This window comes from Pleuronectes platessa, chromosome 17 (genome assembly GCF_947347685.1).
Source record: "Pleuronectes platessa chromosome 17, fPlePla1.1, whole genome shotgun sequence".
NCBI lineage: Eukaryota > Metazoa > Chordata > Actinopteri > Pleuronectiformes > Pleuronectidae > Pleuronectes > Pleuronectes platessa.
The window spans coordinates 10,060,048-10,076,345 of record NC_070642.1 but is presented as its reverse complement, the minus strand read 5'-3'; the positions used below and the strand labels follow the sequence as shown (position 1 = coordinate 10,076,345).

Sequence of the window (16,298 nt, the reverse complement as noted above, 5' to 3'; positions counted from 1 at the left end):
ACAGAAATAGTATTCCTGATCTAAGCCTTAATGATCATCACCAAACATCTGAAAGTCTTCTCTTGAAGTGAAGATGTCTCTCATTAAACATACGTTTCAGGCTTCATGGAGCTAATGGTTCCTCATTGCCATGCTAAATCGGATTAAATTCTGATTGAGACATCGATTTGCACAACGGTTCTGAACCACTGCATAATGAGGTGGAAACAAATAGTCCTTTAAGGTTAGAATACTGTGCATTTCTCTGTCTATTCTACGTTTGCATGTGCACTTTCGCTGTGTGTACTTCTGCATAGTGTATATAGCCTAAAGATGTTTGTGTGTGTGTGCGGTCCAGTTTCTGTTTGGACACAAACCAGCCACGGCAGCTCTCCAGCCAGCTTTTAAATCTGCCTCTCATCTCTGAAGATCTGTCATCCATCAACAACCCCCCCCCCCCCTACCCCCCACACACTCCCAACCAGCACACACACACATGCACATACACACACAAATATCGGCCTTTCTTAAAATACAGCACTCAGTGACCTTCTTCACCAGCTGTCCTCGTTTTGAAGATCTATCAGGGGAAGTGGAGAAGGCCTCCGAAGAGCCAAATTAATTCTTTGCTTTGAGCCATGACATAACGCCTGCTGCTGCAGCGCTGCCAAAAACCTCTTCCACTGGCAGCCCACCACATCCTAAGCTACAGTACGCAGCTGCGTTAACCGCGCAACGTCTTACGGTCACGATAAGATGGTGTCGCTGCTTGGAAACAGTCTTCAGTGACACGGAGCCAGGCCAAGCAACCTCGTTACGTAAAATGTGTGACGTGTAACGCTATGTGTGTCCTGACCTTGACAAACACTGCTTATCTAAACACAGCTCAATTAGGCTAAACCCAAGATCCCATGTCCAAGAAATGAGATGAGGGTCACCACCACTGTTTTGAAAGTTCCACTGACCTTTCTCATCTGAAACAACCCGTTGCTGTAAAGCTTTAAGGGATAGTTCACAGAAAAAGGAAAAGTCACTATCTACTCACCACCGTGACGATGGAGGGGTGAGCAGTGTTGCAGCAAAATCCGTTACAATGGAAGTAACTGGTGATACATTTTTTAAACTTTAATAAAATCACTGACTTTTCTTTTCACATCCACCCATTCTCTCTTCTGCATATTATCAGGCCCCAGAGGTGCCGTTCTCAACTGACATGTAGGTCCAGCTAAAGCCATAAACCTCAGAACTGCCTTGCAGAGAGGGATAGCTTCAGGAGTCTGGAGTGTTCCTCAGACGGAGCACAACCCTGGAGAGCTTCATTAGCACACGTGGGCATACATAATGAACGCTCGTGCACTAAAATAGCAGCTAGCATAATAGAGAAGAGTGGTAACCGAGTGTTGCACAGTCACAAACTCACGATGGATTTTACTTCACTGCCCCCTGGTTTGCACACGGTGTTCCCTGCGGGTATTGTGTGTGTGTGTGTGTGTGTCCGTGTGTGTGTTTGTGCATGGGCACAAGTGAACTATTGATGCAAACAGACCACCCAGAGATGATGCAGATCAAACTTCGCTATGAGGCAACATAGTGACCACCACTTCATCAAGCAGTGCAAGAGAGGGGGACATTACAAAAAAAGAGAGACAGTGGAAAAAGGAGGGTGGGCTCAGACTCGCTCTCATCTTCTGCGTCTCCTCCAACCTGTCCCGTGTCCCCCCCCACCCCCTTCCCCTCCCCTTCGCTCTATTCCTCCCTCCTCTCATCGTCCTCCACCTCCAGTAACCGTTGCTGAAATTGCGTCACGAGGACTCGGTTCCAAATTAACAGATTGCGGAGAGTGGGATTGATGGGGATATGGGATATGGGGAGGGGTGGGTGGGGGGTGGGGAGTTTCCATGACGACCGCAAAGGACTCCTGCTTGTCTAACGAATGAGTGTGTGTGCGCATACATGCGTGTTGGTTAAAGGCTTGCACAGTGAGGGGGGGACACACCATAGGATCAGATCCTCCTTTTAATCTAAGTAGAAAGAATCAGCCCCCCCCGCAATATAATCACACACACCACACACCACACACACACATACACCGACGCATACTATTCTGAAACATATTGCCTTATCACTATTTCATATCCCTTTCACTGCCAAAGGGGCGTGTGGAGGGGATGCCTTGTACACAGGTATAACAACATGGTGTGGTAAGCCTTCCTTACACTGGACGTCCATCTTTTACCGTGTAGATTGGTCGAATAAAACTGTGAACTGACAACTAGCTCCGACAGTTTATCAGACAAGAGCACAACATTTCTTTGACTTGAAAAAACCCTGCTCTATAGTTAGTAACTTCCCCTAATCTTATTCAGCTTTTAGTATTCAGGACATGAGCTGACTTAAATCAAAGACACAATTCTTAATATGCAGCTGCAAGTATAAAAATGAAACTCTAGAACGATTATAAGTCACAAAACACTCTCAGAAGATCATAAACTTCACAAGTGAGTCTGTATTTTCCTTTACCCACTAATAAAAAGAGCACACTGACTTAATGTGTGAATAATAACAGGTGACATTGGGAACTTGACCTTGCGTCTGAGAGCAAGACGGGAAGATGACAGGAGGCTACATGAAAGGATGTACGATTTTGAGGTGTGTCGAAACTGCCCTTGTCATCGTGCTGGGTACTGCTGGCTCCCGGGGGGCATTTTGATTGGATCATTTGCAGGACACTGACACCTGAGCACACACGCTGCGAGTGACGACATATGTTGCCACGTCTTTCTTTTCCCTTTCTCCCTTTGCTTACAGTTTAATTGATCACCTTCACCTACTCAGACTTTAATTAATAAAAGTTTCAGCCTCTTATATAATAGAGATAAAGCTTATATGTTTCTTAAATTTTTACATAACTTCAGCTTTAAATAGTTTGATGCCTGTGCCTATTGAGACTGTATACGAAGATGGTCGACATGACAGCTACCCAAAAGTGACGCCACTTCATCTTGATCGCCAACTGGTTGCTGGCTGCAATATAGGTTATAAACCCCACATGTAAGGGGACGGGACATGGACTAACATAAAAAGTCAAAGTAAAGGTTTAGCATATTTTTCTTCAAGATGGTGTCTTTCATTCTAGGTAGTTCCTAACACACTGATGTTAGTCCACTTGCAATCTTTTATGGTAAATGATGCCAAAAACCCAAAACCTGTATCCGGAATATTTGAGCTTTCATCCATCAATAGGAGCTGTCTACATCCTGTCATCCCGTCCTTTAGCATTCTATATTTATCTGTTCAACTATCTTCAGTTTACTCACACGCACATACACACGCACACACACACGCACACACACACGCACACACACACACACGCACAAACACACACACACACAGATGGGGCTGCTTCACAAGGCCAGTGACCTGCTCATAGCAGTGTTGGCTCAGTGACTTAGACAGCTGGAATAAATTACTTTAGATGAATGTAACCGACAAACATTGGAATAACTGGGCAATGACTCTCTACTGATACACTGATCACACTCACAGAGCCATGTTGCTGACTACATCAATGATCATATCATATTGGTCCTGATATTGATTACCAAACAGTGTTTCCTAAGTGATCCAAATTTAAGACATTCATATTTAAAGTTAGTTTGTCGAGGTTCAGTCATACATGCAGTGACATCTGGCTAACAAAGTATTTTCAGGTGATAAAAGAAAAAAGAAAATAAGAGACAGGAACCTCTTCAGAATGAGAAAGACCATGTAAGAAAAGTCACAGCTCAGATTCATCATGGCTGTGAAAATCCTCCAATGTGGTGCCTGTTGACAGCGACACGCAGACCAGTCAGTGGTTCTGAAGTCCTGAGCTCCAGCTGAAAATATTTTCTCCAGGCTCATTTCTCTAGGTTCTTTTATTTGTAGGTTTTATCTGTTTTCAACACTGAGTATTATAAATATTCAAGATTTGTGTGCGTTTGTTGTTGTAAAAGCTGGGCGGTGTGACCTAGGGGTTTAGTGCCTAGGGGTTGAGTGGTCGTCCTCCAACAAGAAGGTAGGCGATTCAATCCCCACTCTTCCCCATCTGCATGCAGAAGTGTCCTTGGGCAAGATACTGAACCCCTAAAATGGTTGAATGCACTAATGGAAGTCGCTTTGGATAAAAGTTTCATTACATTTACATAATGTAATGTAAAACTCATTTCAGCCACGACAGGATGAAGTGCACTTGTACATTCAAAATCTGATTCATATATTGACTTACTTCTTATTATTTTCAGTGAAATCTTTATATATTTGTTAGAGCTTTTCTGGCTTTCATCACGATATAAAATAAAAATCAGGTCTTCTACAAATCACAGCCTAGTTGCCTCAACTTCTTCACTTCTCTCTGGAGCGTTGCTCTAACTCTCAGATATATAATGGACAGTTGAAAATAAAAATGATCAAATTGATGAAGCAAGATCTCCCTGAGATCTGTTGCTCTTCAAGGTATGAACGATACCAGTTTGTTCGACACGGTTCTGTCGCTGTATTTTAATACGATTTAACTGAATCATGTAACACTTTAAATGGATTCTTTACTATGGGCGTTGTGGGAGGCGTCCTGATTTTATTAAACAAACATAACCCTGAGCATCTTCTGCTCGTTGTCTCCAGAGCCGTGTCCCTCTGACATCTCTTGCATATTTTGCATACAGATGACAGCCATAGCAGGAGAACAGATATTGCAGAGGTGGTTGATTACTATGCAATGGCCCCCCTTCCGGCAAATTAAATTTGCCATGATGCGGATGTCAATTTAGAGGAGAGATTGTGACAGCGGGCTAGGTGATGGATAATCAGTTACGATTTTGTGGGAAACAATAATTGCTAACAGAATGAAATCTGATTGCAATATTAAAGTGAGCTAGAAAAGGAAAAGAAAGCGGAGCAGCATGAGCCTCCCTCTCTAATCAAAGGAAACTTGCTTAATTCAATCTTGATTAGACACTAATGACACTAGTTGACACAGCTCATATTGGTGAAATCAGTGCATTGGCGTGTTATTGTCAAAGATGCTTGAGCAGCTATTTAAAGACTGACTGCTGCCACAGGAACACAGTAACCTGAGTCACTTACACGAAAACCAACTGGTTGACAAGGCAAATACAGTTATCTCTGAGTTTATCCTCCTGTTTCGTTTTCAAACAGGTCTCTCTAGCACATATTCACCTCGTCTCTCCCTACTGCAGCTTTGTGGAACACAGCCCATCACCTCACATGAGGATGTCTGTGCTGCACTGAGGTGCACGTCTGTGCTGCACCTCCCACACTCGACTCCGAGAGGTTTAAAGGAACAGGGAGCTGTCACTCTGAGAGTGGGCGGCCAGGGAACTGTCTCCAGCAGGAGACTTTGTATTAATGTATATGTCTAAAAAAACACACACTCACTCTCTCATGAGTATTTTAAATGTGCACCGTACTCCTTTGACAACATGACATGATCGGAGGAGCACGGCAGAGTGTTTCCTTGGCAGAGCAGAGGCAATCCTCTTTGCACTGGCACTGGGATGTAATATGGCTTTCACTGCACTGCAACAACATCTTATCAAGCTCATTGAAAGAGATGAAGAAAATAAGAGAGAGAGATATTATATTTTCATGATGATCACTTCAACAATACACGCTAATAATTGGTGTAATGGGTTCCTGTTAAAGATATGTTACATGTGAGAAGACTGCGCCTCTTGATAGGGTCAGGAGAACAACATTCTGTGTTAGTGCAGTGTGTTAACATACAATAATAACAAGCCTACAATGGTGAAGTTAATTCCCCTTTACTCTGATTAGTGTAGAGGATCTTGCTCAAGGACACTGACAGGTGGGATTAAATTTGAACACTCCAACTGGGGTGTGATCTCACTGCACAGGCCAATCTGCTGCCGCTGTGATGCCACCATGCGATGCCAATTACTGATAAATTACAGTGACGCAGCCTATTTATTGCGCTTATATAAAAAATGTAGCAATAATTTAAACATCATAGAGATTCAGTGCACATTCACTTGTTGCCAGTCAGTGGCCCGGGTTTACAAAAGCTTGCATATTAATGCTGCTGCACTGATGCTATATTAATACTGAACACTGGGATGGAACAAGGGTCTTACCATGCTCTTCAGCTGCAAAGCCCTCCTACAATGACAGTCACAATGTCAAGGTTGAGAACTCGTATAGAAGAAAAGCAGAACTCCCACAGGCACACACAAGTGCTCACCTCACAATAAACCCAAGTAAATGTAGCATCTGGATGAGTGCCATGAATGTATTACAGCCATTGTTGCAGCTACAGCACAAGCGCAATTAACCGCTCTTCACTAATACACAAACCCTCAACTCGTACATGTAGATGAACTATTTACCATGGACAATGAAGCAGGAATTAGCATTTAAACCGCCAACATCTTCTTATTCTGTAATGTTTTTTCTTTCATTTTGCACACAAGTACCAGACAGTGCAGCATCTATAAGCAGCATCAAACTAAACCTGGTTAATGTCGCCACCTAGTGGTAAAAATAAGAAGCTGGTGTTTGGTTAAAAAGATTGGTTTTAGAGACGTACACTAAACCAAAGTTATGTTTTTTTTTCTTCAGAACAACAAATAACTTAATAAAAATCTGTAAAAAGCTTTACAGTACTTACTTATGCTGAATATGTGTAAAATAACATCCACCTCTAAGTAACATACATGTATATTATTATATACAGTCTATACATCTACCTTTGTGGTAACAATATTGATACATACACTCTGGAAATATATTTATAAACAACAATAAGGTGCTCTTTGTTACATTAACCGCACATATAAAGGCTTTTAAATTTTCCATAACAGGAGTGCGTTGATATTTTTGCTTATTTTTACAGCTCAGATTTGTTTTGCAGATTTAAGATACAATTCTGATGATTGTGCTACTGGATTTCAATTTGTAGCCACATCAAATTATAATATGACACAATGTGTTTATCTTTTGCGTGACCACTGGTCCCTGGTGGATCCTGTCAATCGACAGACCAGGGATTTGTGAAGGAATCAAATATATTGATATGCAGTAGATAATAAATGTCGTACCTTTGGCCTTTCGTCTAATATCTGCTGGCGGATGTCCTTGTGCTTCTCCAGTAGTCTCTCCTGTCTTTTACTCTGTGCATCTTCCAACTACAAACACACACAAACAAACACACACACACACACACACACACACACACAAACACAATGGAGGTATCCATAAATAAGTAAGCATATGGGTGTATGAACTGTAGCATGTAACTCTACTGATGGTGCAAAATACAGTGATATTGATTATGGAAAGTTATCTATCAAACTATACTTTTTCTATGATCATCTCTTACCCGTTTGATGAACTGCACCACCTCATTGACAAAAGATCTGTTGATCTCCAGCTTCTCTCTGAGGGAAGAAGTTTACAGTAAGATAAATGAACCAGCCCCTGTGGTACTAAATCTTTAGTATTCAGTGACATCTAGTGGTCATAAGATGTATAACAACCAAACCCACACTTTATTCACCAGATCAAATACAAATACTTACTCCTCCGTCACATTCTTGTCTTTAGATTTGGCTTCGGTTATTTTCTCCTGCCGTTTCTTGTCCATCTTCTTCTTCAGATCCTTCTTTTCTCTGTGTGTAATGAAACAAAGTGGGGAACATTGAGAGAGAGAATGAACCAGGGTTCCTGTGCGGTTCTGTGAATGTGTGTTTTTGCTGTGTACTTACTTCTCACAGATGTCTCTGATCTTCTTGAGCTGAGCACTCTGGCACTCCTCTGCTATGGTGGTCAGCTTCTCAACCAGCTAGAGACAAAGTCAAAATCGGACAGAGCAACATTTTTGTTTAGTCTGTGTGACATTCTTAATAATGCCAGTTCATATTTCACTTCAACTTCATTTGATGACCTTCTGATCCCAATCAAGCTGCACTCAGATCAGGGAAACAACACAACCTCCATTTCTGACACCTCAGCTGTGCTCACAGCACAGGTGTACTGGAGCAGAAGACATTGATTTTTCCACACCAAGCACCAGAACATGTGCATAGGCAGCAGAATGACTGCAGTAGTATTCTGAGGGGGGGTGGAGGTGCTCTGGAGTTTATTGCAGTGTTCATTTATTCATTATTTGCTTCATCTGGTTCATCTGCATTAGCCTCTCTGAGCTTTTGGACAGTCAGCGCTATATCAAATCCAATACAAGTCAGGGCAAGCTCCTGTGTTTGTGTGTGTGTGTGTGTCACATGTGTTTCTGACTGGTATCATTAATCCTGGAGAAGTATATATAAGGAAATGTTTTTAAATAATACAAAAATCCATTTTCACGGGCAGTGACAAGTATGAAATTAGCTGTAGATTGATGGCCGATAATAACTAAAACATGTTCAGAGATTACAGGAAAAACTGGACGTGGACTAAGGCTGCAAGTCCTCTATATCTATATGAGTGCCTGACAATTATTACTAAATACTAAGTAGACATTCAAGATAGAAGGTTTCAATACAAAAAAAACTGTTGCAAGCCTTTTAAGTGAATTAGAGACATGCATACGTTCATACTACATATAGTCAGTAACAAATGAGGACAACAGAGATCATATGTAGGGAAGTGTAGATATAGTATATGTCTAAATATTTAAATGAAAACATGAACTCCTATTTTGTTTTGAAACTAATCACTGTTGCTACTGTTACGCCCTCCGTCCACACTACTTCTGTGAGGCTAGGGAACAGTGCTGGCCCTGTTTCGGTTCGAAAACTCCAACTTGTCATGTTTCCCTGTGTGTTATGGATGAAGATTATTACTGATACAGAGCTAAAACCCTTGTGAGACTGCATCTCCATTCACTTGAAAACATGTATTTGTTGTGGGTGTTTGTGAGCACCTGTTTGATGTGTTCTCGTTTCTGGTACTTCTCGCTGTAGTACTGCTCCTGGCGAAGCGTGAGGAGCTGCTGCTGCTGCTGCTCCTTCAGCTCAGCAAGCTGCTGGCTACACTCCTGATCCAGCTCACACAGATCCTTGTCCAGGGTCGACAGAGAGTGCTCGGACCGGCTGCACGAGGCCACGCAAACACACATTCACAAATGAGTTTGCTTCAAGGACAAAAAAGTGTGCCTAACTTATACAGATTCAGTTCATAAATGCAGGGCATATGCATATATATATTTTTTAAAAGTGCTATATTCCTCGGAGCAACCTTGATAACAGTTTGGCTGGTAATTGAAATAACGTTCTTTACATGTCTGCAGAGCCCCCTCAGGCTGTGGTGCTAAGAACACTGACGTCAGGGTTTTGAAGTAATTTCAAACATCACAGAAGACTCTTATCTCAAAGTAACTCGCTTCAATGTGTTATCTTTCTTTTACTGTGGGCCTCTGAGGTCCTGTGTGCGGTGAGTTCGGATCCTTCAGTGTATGATGGAGTCCTGTGGGTCCTGAATGGGTCCCCCCGGTGTGGGGGGGACCTTTATCCACTGATTCTCATTCTTTACTTTCTGAGGGGGGCAACTTCTTTCCAGTACTTTTAGTCTCTGAGCTATTTAACATGCAACACTGGATTTAATATGTAATTGACTGTGTGATAGTGTAGATGGAGGAAAAGAAGAAAAACAGTAAGAGTGAATGGAAATGTGTATAGAGTATACTATATATCATCAAAATATACTATGAGTTAACTTCTGATGTTGTGTTGAAAATGTATTAATTAATTGTATCAATGGCATTCCCACTTTTGCAAAACTTGCCTCATTATTTATTTTAGATTTAGATTTTCAATATCCCAAAAGAAGCGACCTCATCAAATTGTGAGCTACACAGAAGCCCATGTTATTTGATAATGCCAAAATCTCCCATTTTGCTCCAGTTACTTCAAAACCCTGACGTCAGTAACAGTTTGCTGCTCAGAAAAAATTTGCTAGTCTCTGTGACACTGTGTCTACAAGGGATTTGTCTTCTTTTGAGTGCTGATGCATATTTGATGGAGTTCGTTTGAAGGCGAAACAGGGGAGGGGAAATGAAAAGGTAGAACGGGTTGAAGCGGAGAAGAGGAGGACTACCTACCTTTTCTTACCGTCTTGTTTGCGGATCTTCCTCAGGGTGGAGCGCCGGCGCTGGTACTGGCTCTGCAGCTCGGACGTGCGAGCGGTGTGCTCTTTGATCAGCTCGCTGGTCTTGCGGTGGTGTTTCCGAACCAGCTCCTTCATCTCCTTGTATTGCTTCTTCTGCTCCCGAACAATTCCCTTCTGTTGCTTCAGCTCCTCCAAAGTCTGAGCTTCCAGTTCTGCAGGAAAGGGGATGGAGGACACCAGTCAAGAGAGCAAAATGAAAGAAAAACAACATTTCTTTTGGTTATGTTGCATTTAGTCTCAATATTCAAGTTCACAAGGTATTTTTATCTTGCAAATTTAAATGTGTATCATTAATACATAAGCAAACTAAACAAAACCCTTTATATTCTTGACACCAGACTATGTTTAACTCATTTACCAATTTCATCAATTAAATTCAGTCATCTTTAATGGCAAGACGTTAACATGTGTTGCCACAGCACAAATACAATCACAGAATCATATTCATGTTGTAGCAACAACAATCATTATCATAGTTTATCATAGGTTGTCATGAATATCCCTTCAATCCCAATCATTGCTTCACATTAAATCAGGAATCATTTCAATAAAATCCGATGTTTGAAACCGTCGTCTTACCAGTGAGAACACTCTGAACGATGTCCTCACTCTTCACTGCTGGTTTCAGTGAGCCTGGCGACAAAACAGGTAAAGTTAATGAAGTAATTGGTACAATAACACTTGAACAAATTATCTCACTACTTCACATTTATATGAACAGTAAAACCTTATTTATCACCACAAAGAATCAAAGTCAGAGCTAATCAATTAATCAGCAGGGGAGCAAATCTTTTCTGTTTTGATTAATAATCTTGAAGCCAAACTAAATCTTTTACTTGTGTTTTTTCATTATTAAGCCGTAAGACCCAGATTTATTCTCCATGTGATATTTTAAATAAACTACAAGTGTATTATTATGATTAAAGACAGAATAGTCATTGCAGAATAAATACATTTATTCTAAAGTTACTGTAAGAGCTTTACAAATCAACTTGTTATGCACCTACAGAACAATGGATTGTGAATTATTGCACATTATGATTATGGAGCACCTGCAGACGGATTCTGGCCGACGAGTGACGGCTGCTTAGGGGCGATGATCGGTGTGGAGCTCACTCCGTTCTCTGTCGGCGTCGTCACCCTCTGGTCCACCCTCGATTCTGAGGGGGCGTCGCTTCCTGCCTCCACCTGTCGATCAATCCCATTCGTGAGTCAATGGAAATGATTACACTACTCAACACTCATACCTCCACAGAACAACTTACCAAATCTAATAAGTCTTCGAATCAATAATGTTAAATTGTTTGAATAAGTTAGAGCTCCTTATGAACAATGTACAATTAAAACGGAAAGTGTATTTAAAGTTTAACGGCAGTGTCGCACACACACCCACATCAAGTGCAACACATCTCTGCTGCATGTATAAACTTCCTCAAGTGGTGGTATCGGTTTCAGGAGTCCCCTGCTGTACCTGTGTCCTGCAGGACAGTTTGTAGACATAGCTTTGGTAACCCACTCTCAGCATTGCGTCCTGTGCCGAGGCGGAGCAGCTCTTAATTTCCCCTTGGCTCGTGTGTACCTCCGACTAAACGCTCTTATCTCTGAAAGGTTAATGCAGTTTCGGCAATCTCTGTTCCAGCCACGGAAGCCGGACCTTCTCCTTTCTTCCCCTGCTCCTCTTTATATTCACCTCGGCGAACTGTGCTCTGCCTCTCAATGCTCTACCGCTTTTGGGCGACTGTTGCCATGGTCACAGCATGAAACCGCTCTTTGTCAGCCGCCCCTTGGGGGAAATCTTATCAGCTGGCAAATCAGATAAGAGGAGCCCCTCAGGGACAACCCTTCTTTCCAGTCCGCTCTTTCTAATAACCTCAGATAACCCTGTGTCCTGCCTGGCCTCTCACCCTAACTGTATCCAAACTTAAGTCTTGGAAATTGTTCTGATATCATCACTTTCCCTGTTCTCTGCTGCACTGCAACCCACATTAATCCTTGGCTACTTGTTCTCTCCGTAAGATCCATTTCAAATGACTTACAGCATCCCATCTACAACTATACATAAAATCGTTTCAACTGTAACGCTGACAGCCCGGACTTGTTACAACCCTCCCAAATGAAGCCTGCACTGAAGTTAAAGGTCACTGCCAACTCTAGTTCTGATTCATATACAGCAGTTGGCACAGCTCCAGTGTAAAGTGTATCACATCACATGGATCCAGTTAGTCAGTAGTTCATAAATTATGCTTCTAGTGCCGGAAGGTTTTTAAATTCAAAATGTCAGACGTAAACTGCTACTAAAACACATTGGTGATTACAGTCATTACAGTCTTAAAAATGTCGTATAGCTAATGTGTTAGCAGGCCGTTGCTTATGTACACATCCAACATAAAAAAGTGAACTTTCAGGTCATTTAAAATATATAAATATACTGTTAATTACACGTGTCACTCCCTGTGAGGAATTACCTTTAAGAAAAATAATGAAAGTACACAGAGTCACATTTAAAGAACCCACCCCCCTGAGGAAACCCAGTATCAGGGCCTGCAGGCGGATGCTGGAAGAGACTTGATTAACTACAGCAACAGTGCTGCTACCGCTGTGGTTGCACTACACTTTATCATTGAGGGACTGGGAATGAAAAATAGCCCAAACAAAGTGTTTTGATAATATCTGTGCTGGAAACAAGCAGTGGTTCACCATCCATCTTCTACTGCAGTGGTGCTGGCTGTGGGTTTTAAAGAACTTTGTGGTTTTATTAGAAAACCCTCCTCATACTAAAGCTAAGGAGCTCCACCTGAATTTCTATACCAGCATCCGGCTGACCGCAGGGCTGCTCATCTTATTGATAAAATGTTTAATGGCACAAAGCTTTCCACACGTAAGAAAACTAAAGTCTATGTATTCAGCAGAAATGACACACACCTCTTTGTCACCTTCCTCCTCTCCTCCCTCTTCCAGAGTGAGAGCAGCCAGCTGATTGGCTCTTTGCTCCATCAGGTTGACATAGCGGATGGGATTGGACAAAGCTTCAATGACATCTGAGAAAAAAGGAAGAAATTACGCTTTTTTTCTTGTGACACCAAACCTGACTTTGAACCTGCAGCGTTTTCCGTTCAAAACATTAAAAGTTTTGGGTTGAGAACGTTCAACTGACTCACCTGCAAATGTGTCTGGAACATAGTCCTTCACTTCGACATACACAAACAGAGCCGGCAGCGTCAGGGACTGGTTCTTCTCATTTCTCAGGCTGATGTAGTGATAGCCTGCAGGGTTTGAGTGAGAGAAACATCCATCAGCAAAGAAGCTTATTTAGAAGAGTAACCTACACAGTAGCATAGCATCCAATAAGTTAAATATATTTAAGGGACAAACTGTAGCTTATATAAACATTTCATCCTCTGGTTCATGATTCAAACAATATGTTAATTTACCATAGTGATTTATATGCATATAATAATAATTGCATTATTTTATTGTTCTATTTACATGTCTTTGCATTATTGAATATATTTTTAATGCACCATTGCCTCTACATATTTCTTCCGTATTTCTTTTGTGATTCTTGAATATGATGTTGCATAATGAGGGAATATCAAATCAAAACTCACCTGGACGGATGGCCGACACAGGAATGATGCGGTGGCCGATGAACTTTCCTCCCTCTTCAAACACAGCGATCCTTATTGAAGCAAGTGTGGGCAGAACAACCTGAGGGAATAGAAAATACACCCAGGTTAATCCCTCTCCTGATAATACATGCATCCTGATGAAAAAAAAATTAGGCATATTTAGAGTAATTTGGTGCGACTTGATTGTTGGAGTGCTGGACGTTGATGAAAATATGTGCTCTATTAAGGACCATTTAGTTTGTATGTGTCATAATACTTGTCCGATGAAATTACCTGAAACTTTACTCCAAAGCACGTAAACTGTTCAAATTAAATGTGACCACTTCGTCTCACCTTCTTGAAGACAATGGCCTCCTCTTCCCAGACAGGGTTGATGGCATTGCCCTGAGATGTCTTGGTCTTGAAAGCTTTCCTCTTGGTGTCCACAGGCAAGCCGAACATGTCGATCTCCACGTATGTGCCCACTTTCTTATCCGACAGGAACTGGCCTGAGATAATCTGGAAGGAAGGAGTACGGAGAGAAAAACAAAAGAGAGAGAGATGAATACACTCAAACACACTAAGAGCCACACAAACACATAAAAGACCAACACACACCTTAACAGACAGTGTGTTGGCTACTATCCCATCCACCGTGCTCTCAGTGAAAGGGTCAAAGTGTTTGTCTGGTCGTCTCATAAACTCTGGTTTGAGTCTGTATCCACATTTTCCATTGTACTCGTACATGCCCAGGTTCAGCTGCATGGACAAATCTGTGGAGTGAAGATTAGAATCACAGTCAAATCAAACATGCAGTTTAATAATAGCAATAACTGTGTGATGGATTGAAGGATCGTCCCTCACCAATGGTTTGGAAATTGAGAGCCACCAGCTGACAGCCAGCATTCCAGAAGAGCTGAGGGTTGTAGTTGGATGAATCCACTCGAGTGCCTTTAGGGTAGATCCTGCTCAGCTGCAGCTTGTTGTATCTGAACAGAGCTGTGTTAAGGAAGAGCATTTAAAATACTGCTCCTGCTGCAGCTGCCACCTCTACGGTTTTTCTGCAAGTACGGCCGTGCATACTAGTAAGACTGCATTTAAATCCTAATTATGTATTTTTGTTTATTATCTTATTATCTGTTACTTCCACTGACAGATGAGCCACAGATGCCGTAAAGAGCAAAAATGATTCTGTTTCTACCATAACACCCGGGCTACACTGGATGTGGAAGCAGCACATGTGCGCTGTGGATTTTCATCTCCGCGCCCATGTTATCACTTTCTGCAGAGGCCTCGTGTCTCAGTCCTGGTTCTTCTAGAGTCGGGGATTCACCTAATTTTCCATGAACTGCATGTGGTTCACAGCGACATAGAGTGAAAATGATCTTTCACCACAGTTTCAACGTGTATTTGTGTCACCAAGATAAATATTTTCAGCACTTTCAGTACCTGTTTCAAAGTGAAAGCACTAAAGCGTTTCTGTTGACTAAATCCAGTCATTTTAATTAGGTTTCTTTAGCGCGATTCAATGACTGTGAGTCATATGAAGTTGTATGACTCGCTGCTTCCATAAAAGAGAGAAGGATACTCCACAAACTCGACGGGGCATTTGGTCAGTTGCTCCAAAGCTTTGGTCTCTACGAAGGACGACATCTGGTAACTGCGATTGATCTCTGCAGGCAGAAAGATAGAGAGATACATTGATCAGAATGATATACCTGTGAGATAGATTAAAACATTGATGTCCAAATGTACCGCTGCTGTTACACTTCACAACACTAGTTCATGAGAGTTCAACTTCTTCTGGATCCAAAATCTTGAACCAATCGCATTGTTTCTTGAGAAACTACAAAACAACCTTGAATATAGTGCAGATGTAACCAGCGGCAGCCTCACAGCAGGGCACTCCTAAATGATCCTCCTTGACAAAAGAGGCAGACGTTTCTTGCACAGTCTACTTAATTCCCCCCCACTAGCAGTTGTTAGCAGTTATCTGCTGTACGACTACATGTGTATTATGTTCTCACTTACTTTTGGAAGCCTCAAAGCTGTTAAACTTGACTGGTTGGATGTAGATGACCAGGTTGGACATTTCCTCTGTAGCGAATGCCTCACTGCCTGCTGTGCCCTGTAACACACACACACACACACATGTACACAATATTTTAAAAACACCGAGAAGAACTTTGAAGACACGTCAGTAGGAATTAAATGCATGATCAAATACTGACACTAGGGGGCAGTCTTTGCACATGATGTGCACACTACTGAGCTATGAATTAGTATTTTAACTTAATGCAGAGCTAAGGACAAACCTCATCCATTGAGCCCTTTTTACAGTCGTCATCATCATCATCTTCATCTTCACTTTCTGCCTCCACCTCACCTGAAACATGAGTCACAGATTTGGTCACAGATAATCACATTACATAAAGCTAAATGACCTTAAAGAAGTTAAATATGTGTAAATCTAATTGGCAGAGCGGTTTGAAAGCTGGAAGCCTTCAAAAAAGTCTTTATCTAGGATCA

At 41.8% G+C, this 16,298-nt stretch overlaps 1 protein-coding gene across 1 annotated transcript in view; it reads right to left on the bottom strand.

The window, feature by feature from the left end:
* The window catches only part of LOC128460288 (1-phosphatidylinositol 4,5-bisphosphate phosphodiesterase beta-1), a 105,162-nt gene that overhangs the window by 6,426 nt on the left and 82,438 nt on the right, over positions 1-16,298 (bottom strand). Inside the window, exons 16-32 of the mRNA XM_053445405.1 lie at positions 16,085-16,155; positions 15,801-15,897; positions 15,358-15,442; positions 14,634-14,758; positions 14,388-14,542; positions 14,124-14,288; positions 13,770-13,869; positions 13,320-13,424; positions 13,084-13,199; positions 11,214-11,349; positions 10,741-10,794; positions 10,094-10,313; positions 8,918-9,086; positions 7,761-7,837; positions 7,575-7,664; positions 7,376-7,433; positions 7,095-7,181 (exon numbers count right to left, since the gene is read on the bottom strand). Of these exons, the coding sequence (XP_053301380.1) occupies positions 7,095-7,181; positions 7,376-7,433; positions 7,575-7,664; positions 7,761-7,837; positions 8,918-9,086; positions 10,094-10,313; positions 10,741-10,794; positions 11,214-11,349; positions 13,084-13,199; positions 13,320-13,424; positions 13,770-13,869; positions 14,124-14,288; positions 14,388-14,542; positions 14,634-14,758; positions 15,358-15,442; positions 15,801-15,897; positions 16,085-16,155 (1,910 nt within the window). The remainder of the gene's footprint in view (positions 1-7,094; positions 7,182-7,375; positions 7,434-7,574; positions 7,665-7,760; positions 7,838-8,917; positions 9,087-10,093; positions 10,314-10,740; positions 10,795-11,213; positions 11,350-13,083; positions 13,200-13,319; positions 13,425-13,769; positions 13,870-14,123; positions 14,289-14,387; positions 14,543-14,633; positions 14,759-15,357; positions 15,443-15,800; positions 15,898-16,084; positions 16,156-16,298) is intronic.